General features: G+C 31.8%; 3 protein-coding genes and 1 long non-coding RNA gene across 8 annotated transcripts in view; 1 reads left to right on the top strand and 3 right to left on the bottom strand.

The window, feature by feature from the left end:
• Positions 1–5,377, bottom strand: part of LOC108737605 — a gene marked incomplete in the record, with an annotated part of 7,369 nt that extends 1,992 nt beyond the window's left edge. Inside the window, 1 exon segment of the mRNA XM_025978096.1 lies at positions 5,278–5,377.
• LOC112905511 overlaps positions 1–5,380 on the bottom strand; it is a 10,025-nt gene extending 4,645 nt beyond the window's left edge. Inside the window, exon 1 of the mRNA XM_025978086.1 lies at positions 5,267–5,380. Within this exon, the coding sequence (XP_025833871.1) occupies positions 5,267–5,275 (9 nt within the window). The 5' untranslated portion in view covers positions 5,276–5,380. The remainder of the gene's footprint in view (positions 1–5,266) is intronic.
• The window catches only part of LOC108737595 (nucleolysin TIA-1), a 744,862-nt gene that overhangs the window by 306,696 nt on the left and 430,065 nt on the right, over positions 1–8,101 (bottom strand). The window lies entirely within an intron of this gene.
• The window catches only part of LOC112905540, a 16,255-nt gene continuing 12,937 nt past the window's right edge, over positions 4,784–8,101 (top strand). Inside the window, exon 1 of the long non-coding RNA XR_003231862.1 lies at positions 4,784–4,987. This is a non-coding gene — a long non-coding RNA (uncharacterized LOC112905540). The remainder of the gene's footprint in view (positions 4,988–8,101) is intronic.

The raw sequence follows: 8,101 nt of genomic DNA, 5'->3' as shown, positions 1-8,101 counted from the left end.
AAAGAATAAAAACTTTTGCTGAAAGAACAAAATTTAACCTTTGCTACTAACTAATCAAAATTGAAAAATGGCTTTATTTTTCTGAAAAATAAAGCAATTTGATACATATAACAAATATTATTTATAGCATTTTTGAGACATTCATTTATTATCGCCCACTATTTGTCGAAAGATCAAAGAAATGCGACTAGCTCCCTTAATTTGGTATCACTTACACCGAAAATTAGTTTCAGTTCATCAAATTCCACCCTTGACGGCATATTCTGGCGAAGTTAAACACATTTTCACAATTTAACGGCCAATGCAATAAGGTTTGATTTAACAGTTTCGGTATAAAACTCAGACCTTTAGTGGGAATTTTTTCTTCTTATTACAAGTAATTGTGAAAATCAGCGAGCATAAAATTTCCTGTCCCGATTTCCCATTTTAATCAGTTCGCACCACAAGATATATACGTAAAGATGCGGGATTTTCTTTGAATAGGTGCTCAAATCTACGTATTAAATACCTTTTCAGTATTGTTCCGTTGTCAGAACGTCGAAGCATTATTCGTACTATGTTCAATTTATTCAAATGATCTTTATTGAACCCAAAATACATCAATTTGTATATATATATATATAGTAATGATTAATACATCCTTTTGAAATAATGAAGTTCGTAACGAAGGACGACGTTCCTAGTCTTTTTTACCGAAATTTCCTTATATTTCATCAAGATCCTTATGGTGAAAAAAAATTCATTTGGTGTAAACAGGGAGGACTTTTTTCTTTAGTTATTTGCAAGTATTTTATGAAATTTTCTTTACCGCATATAACTTTTAAACAACAAGAATTCATTTTGCTCAAAAATTAAATTACATTATTACCTTTTCCTAAGCTTTCTCCAAATTCCAAAATTCTAGGATAATTACGCTAGATTTGACTGCTTTGGCCAAAAATCGAACATGTTAGTGGGCATCTCTCTCCCTCCCTATTACGTACTGATAGCAGAGAGAGAGAGAGAGAGCGAGAGGAAGAGGGAGCTGAAGAGATAGATTCGGTTAGTCCACCAATTGGTAAATACATCCAGCAGAAGTCCCTGGCCAAAAATTGAACGTGTTAGTGGACATCTCTCTCCCTCTTACTTACTGCTTGCAGGTCAGAAAGAGAGAAAGAGCTAACGGGATAGATTACATTAGTCTCAAATTGGTAAATACATCCAGTAGGAGACATTTTAAAAAGCTTCGGCTTCGAATTTGCCACTAGGGTATATTAAAATTGTGACATTGAGTGCCAGACTAAGCATTAACAATTTTACAGAAGGCAGTAGTAATTTACATTAAGTAGAATCGTAAACGTAATAACAATTTATTTCAAATTAACTAATTTCTAGGGTTTTATAGTTACCATTGCTTATTTTATTATTGTTGTATAAGACTTGAGATAAATTTGATTCCTTAAAATTTACTCTTAGTTCCTGTATATTTGTATAGTTATTTCAGTTGTTCTCCTCTTCATTTTTGCAGCAACATTACAAATTGTGGTGTGCTATTAGTCATGATTACTTTTCTCTCTTTTTAGTTGAACTGAATGGTAGGTAGGTAATAGTTGTTGTTATCATAAAGTGATAAAAATGAGTACCATTTTAGAAGCGCTAGAAACTTTAGAGAGGTATTGCAGTTGTGGAAGCGTTTACCCTTCCACACCTTTGAAGTTTAACATGATGCAATTTGTTACCGAATTGTTCTACTTTGGAAAGTGGTGAAGCTTGGTAGTTGTATAACGGCGGTTGAAGAGCCAGTTGTCAGAACGATATTTCCAACAAAGAATTGTGAACTTTACGCGCTTCCACCGAAAATGTAAGCCATCGAACTCGGCAAGCGATCTTGTCAGTACGTGTTTTTGTTTAAGCAAACCAATTATAAGACTGTTGAACTGAACAACGCGGTTATTAACATTGATATAAATGCAACGCAATACTACGTTCCAAAAAGTAAGCTTAATGTCAATTAAATTCGCGAATGGAGCATTTTAATTGTTTGAAATTAATTTCGTCCTCACATTTCTAACAGTGTGCATATAATGACAGTTGTACGTGAATATTTAAAGGCGATCGTTTTAAAATAATTCCAAGTGAATTTCTAGTTGGATAAACGTTCCTAATAGAAACTTCCTTTTGAAATTAAAGTTTTAATACAAGTGCATATACCATCGTCGTACGGTGTATTGTCTAATCTCGATTAATGCACGAGATGAGAACGCTATAAGTGTTTTTCGTGCAACTCAAGCAAGGGTTCTAACTAGCATCCTATTGTTTTTGTAAGCACAGTTACTAGCGCATCGTTCTCATACACATTTAAATACAACTTAACTGTCTACCGTCATTCAATTTAATATGAGTGCTTAAACTTTAAGTGAAGTTTTGTGCCTTTGCTAATACACCACCAACAGTTTCACATTTTTCACACGAACACTCCTGAATCCTCACAGAGATAATAGCCTAAATTTCCTTAAAACTAGAACAACCCACATCCTTAACTATTTACTAACAGTAATCTAATCTAGGCCTACCTGTGCCCCTCCTGACTCCTGTTTATGCCTCTAATATGTCTCTGGCTAGACCTTCATGCCTGAGAAGGTGTCCTAGCAACGTATCTCACCTGTTTCTTATAGACTTCCATAGAGTCCTCTGTTCTCCTATTCGTTCCAATATCTCTATCCACGGTATCCTCATCATTCGCCTGTAACACCACATTTCGAACGCTTCTAACTTTTAGTTTTAATGTTATGTTATAGATTAGTAGAAACGAATATTTCTACTAATGTTAGATCTAGAACAAATCGTAATAGGTAATATTCCTTTATCATATTTTTACCTGTCATGGATTAAAATTATCCTGTCCATTAATGAAGAAAGCCATTTAGCTGTTTGAATGTAGCGTGTATCATCTAAGGCCTTTTTTGTTATTGAAAGTCGACAAAAAGGCCCTTTATTCTTTCGCTGAATATAAACAATGATATGGTCCTGTGTATAAACAGCAATTTTAGCTGCGCCCTTTATTATCTCTACGTAGGGTGTTTCTCCCTAAACAGGGTAAGTAACGACTTGAGAACTTCTCTTCCGAGAACATGCTCGGATATTATAACTCAAGGGGTTGACTGGTCCAATAGGCAGTTTACTAAAAATGAAAAGGTTGTTCGCCCTTCCTCAAAAAATAATAGTACTTACACATTCAATAACATAACACATACGATAACTAATAAGATTGGTATTTTTCAGCAACTCGGTTAAAAAAAAACGCTATCAAAAAGCAGAGATGTGATTTATTTGAAATACTTGCATTTAAAATGCAAATACAATATAAAAAATTCCAACTTTTATCTTGCATTTAAATACTCTTTTGAGAAAAGCATTTNTCGGTTAAAAAAAAACGCTATCAAAAAGCAGAGATGTGATTTATTTGAAATACTTGCATTTAAAATGCAAATACAATATAAAAAATTCCAACTTTTATCTTGCATTTAAATACTCTTTTGAGAAAAGCATTTTGTGCTTTATTTTTAAATTATTTTTATTTAAAATAATTTTCCAAACGTATTTTCTATTTGTAAAATGCAAAAGACATTTTAGCCGTTAAAAGTTTTCCTAGTATCACCGATCAAACATTACATTACATTATATTAAAAAGGGGATAAGGAGGCATTCTTTTAATTCTTTAACTGAAGAGAGCCAAAAAATTCTAAACTCCGTGGAAATTGATAATCTAAAATGTTGGATCGATATTATTTTCCGGGTTCAGTGTCATGGTCCATGGAATTTTGCAGTTCCAAATTGATATCAGCACCTGCCAAATCACCACTTATCGTACTTTTAGCAAGAAACTACGAAATTCTATGAATTACGACAAAATAGCCTGCAAAACAATATCGAATTGATACACCTGTGTAAAACAGAAAACTACAAGATATTGTGGTGTGCTAATAAATGCGTATAATCCAAAATTCATAGGAAACGATTCGAAAAACTTCACTTATTAGATGAACCCAAAGCTAATAAAACTATGGATTCCGTTTCATTCTCTTATTACAATGTGTAAAAGATCAGAAAGAAAATTGGGTTGTAAATATTTTGATATAAAATGATTGACGTTGATTTTACATCAATAAAATTATCTGCAACCCTATTTTGGCTCTGATCTTTCACGCTAAACAAACGATTTGATATGAAAAAAGAAATATATTGAGCATTTTACTCTGCGAAAATGTGTTACGTTTAATCCATAATAAAAGCTCTGCAAAGAATATTTTATGGTTGTATAAGAGACCACCTACAAAATAAATCATCACGAGTACAGCAAGTTTCAGTAACTCCGGCTTCTTATTTTCTTTTTGCTGTAAAATATGCAGGCTAGTAAAAATGCGATATTAGATTTTCGTTCTATTTACAACTATAACTTAAACACTGGCGTAATAAACTACTTGCCAGTTCTGTAGTTTTTAAAGTCTTTATATTTATTTTGTTCATAAATTTTTTTAAAGAAACTTTTGTGGCTAGTAATTTTATCAAGTACAATTCTGTTTTTTATACCTTTTCTGATACATTACATTTTATTTTAAAGTGGCTAACATTATTAATTATTANATAGACTGGAACACCGCTATGAGAAATGTATCAGCCTTGGAGGAGATTATGTTGAGAAATAAAAAAAAAAAATTTTTAAAAACCTTGTTTTTCTTGGTCAGGCCGGAAACTTATCAATCCACCCTCGTATAGCGGTCGCGTTCATAATTTGCATAGGTACAACATATACAAGTTTGAAGAATATTTTCTCATAATAGAGCCAAATTATTCAGACCGTGTGCATCTAATGTTCAGGAACTTTAATCGTTTCTATTACTTGTTGAAAAAAATATGAATGTTTAATGTGTGAAACTTCAGAAAGGTGTAATTACTGGAGTCGAGGACAGTGAAAACGATGTGTAAACACAGAAATTCTATATGGCAGGTATGAATAATAATAAAACAAAAATTTACCGACAGACAATATCGAACGAAATTTATATATCTAGTAACAGTTTTTCAATATTTGCAAAATTGCTGTTTTATATTCGTCCAATGCAGTTCACGATAACGCAGGTAATAAATGTTTTCTATACAATTCAAAAATGTTATATATCTAATGTCAATTTAAATATTAAATAATATCAAAATAAATTGGTTCAGAAATAAAAAATTGTCAGAGTAAATTTTTACATGTAGGTATATATAAAATCAATATCCATACCTTAATCATTTTTTTAAGTTGTAACGTATAATCCAGAAGCAATAAATATTGAAAAGTCACACAAAGTTGAATAAGAGTATACACACGCGTACAATTGGACGCAGTGTCTAACGCATTGCACTGACGATTTAAAAAAAAATAGCAGAGTAGAAATCCACCTTAGGTGAGTCTACCAAGGTAAAACTGGAAGGCAAGTGTACTGGTCTTGCTCCAGTCAAGGTTCAATTACAGGTAAAAGTGAATTGAAACGTTGCATAACTCGGTTAATTTCGATAATGTCTTTAAAATACCTTCCAAGTCTTCCAAAGATACCACTGTATATGAAATTTAGTTTAAGAACACGATCATGTCCAGTTCGTCGATATGAATATTCATCTACAGAAGCTATCGAGTATCAATATCATGTTGCATTTGCTGATACTATCGATACCGATTTGTTAGCTTATCGATATAATTTCATCTGCAAATACTTCCGATATGGTTATCGTTTGATTTGCGGATTCAATCGATACCGACCTGTTAGGGGACACTACCGTTATTGATTCAATTGTATACACCATCTATATTGGTCTTTTTGCTGTAATCTCCGATATCGATTCATTTGCGTGAGACCTATCAGAACTACCACTTAATCCATTTATTGATATTTGAATGGCAACCAAGGGATTCTATTGTCTTAAAAATCAGTATTACTGCCCCTGAAACTGACTGAATTTGCTGTAGAAATAATAAAATTTGTTAGATAACTTATAATAATCTCAATTTTGACATCTTTTTTTAAAAATTATTTTAAGTTTCTTAATTATTACAATTTAATTTGTAATATCAACTAAAGTACCTATTAAATTTATTTCTGCTGGGATTTAATTTTTGCATATTCGGGTCCAAATTGTATTTTTTTTTATTTTCGCTTACGAAGCAACTGGCTAATAGGATAAATTGTAAATATCGCTGTAATATTTAGGTAAATTTTCCTTATACATATTCTGCGTGTATTTCTAACCAAATCAACAGATCTTAAAGAGTCCACTGTGATTATAAAAATGTATATACACCATGTACAACTAATTTTTTCTCAAGGGATGACTCCACGGCTCAAAAGGATTGCAATCCCGATAAATATTTTCAATCGCGGCACTTGCGAGACCGGAATTTCTAATCCTGCTACCAGAGCCCTGTATTACCGGGATTTCACAGGATGAACGCGATAATGTTGTCGTTAAAATGATAGAGCGATTTATTGATTTTGTAAGTTAATTTTACGAAAATGTTGCATTTAGAAAGTACACCTGCGTATATATTATAAATATATTACAATTATTACGTTATTAAAAACTGTAAATATTGAGTTAAAAGTTGTACCTATATACGTATCTATTTCGTCTTTCCATTTTGTTGCGGAAAAAACATCCTTTAGACCAATGAAGCGTGTTTTTCTACACCGTGAGTCAAGCAACAAAAAAATCTCATTGTTTAAAAGAAATTGTTTGTCAAGGACAGTAAAGCCTTAATCGTGTATTAAGTATAAGAAGTATGCAAAATAAAACAGCAGAATAATTCAAACAGTGAACAATTAATTAACAACAATAAACAAAGGAGGCTATTAGATTCCAACTTATTATGTATACGCTAGTGGCAAGTTGAGAACCGAACATAAATTTATTGTATTGTATGCTATCATTAATAAGGAACATTATCATCTTTTCATATTAATAAATTTCTTTGTTCGATGACCAATTTCCCTTACTTGTATATGTATAACGTTAGGTTAAGTGTGTTATTAATGAATTATTTCAGTTAGTGTTAATTATAATAAATACAAAAGAATAAAAACTTTTGCTGAAAGAACAAAATTTAACCTTTGCTACTAACTAATCAAAATTGAAAAATGGCTTTATTTTTCTGAAAAATAAAGCAATTTGATACATATAACAAATATTATTTATAGCATTTTTGAGACATTCATTTATTATCGCCCACTATTTGTCGAAAGATCAAAGAAATGCGACTAGCTCCCTTAATTTGGTATCACTTACACCGAAAATTAGTTTCAGTTCATCAAATTCCACCCTTGACGGCATATTCTGGCGAAGTTAAACACATTTTCACAATTTAACGGCCAATGCAATAAGGTTTGATTTAACAGTTTCGGTATAAAACTCAGACCTTTAGTGGGAATTTTTTCTTCTTATTACAAGTAATTGTGAAAATCAGCGAGCATAAAATTTCCTGTCCCGATTTCCCATTTTAATCAGTTCGCACCACAAGATATGTACGTAAAGATGCGGGATTTTCTTTGAATAGGTGCTCAAATCTACGTATTAAATACCTTTTCAGTATTGTTCCGTTGTCAGAACGTCGAAGCATTATTCGTACTATGTTCAATTTATTCAAATGATCTTTATTGAACCCAAAATACATCAATTTGTATATATATATATATAGTAATGATTAATACATCCTTTTGAAATAATGAAGTTCGTAACGAAGGACGACGTTCCTAGTCTTTTTTACCGAAATTTCCTTATATTTCATCAAGATCCTTATGGTGAAAAAAAATTCATTTGGTGTAAACAGGGAGGACTTTTTTCTTTAGTTATTTGCAAGTATTTTATGAAATTTTCTTTACCGCATATAACTTTTAAACAACAAGAATTCATTTTGCTCAAAAATTAAGTTACATTATTACCTTTTCCTAAGCTTTCTCCAAATTCCAAAATTCTAGGATAATTACGCTAGATTTGACTGCTTTGGCCAAAAATCGAACATGTTAGTGGGCATCTCTCTCCCTCCCTATTACGTACTGATAGCAGAGAGAGAGAGAGAGAGAGAGAG

This window comes from Agrilus planipennis, unplaced genomic scaffold (genome assembly GCF_000699045.2).
Source record: "Agrilus planipennis isolate EAB-ADULT unplaced genomic scaffold, Apla_2.0 scaffold15, whole genome shotgun sequence".
In the NCBI taxonomy this organism is placed as follows: domain Eukaryota; kingdom Metazoa; phylum Arthropoda; class Insecta; order Coleoptera; family Buprestidae; genus Agrilus; species Agrilus planipennis.
This window is presented reverse-complemented; position numbering and strand designations above follow the sequence as displayed.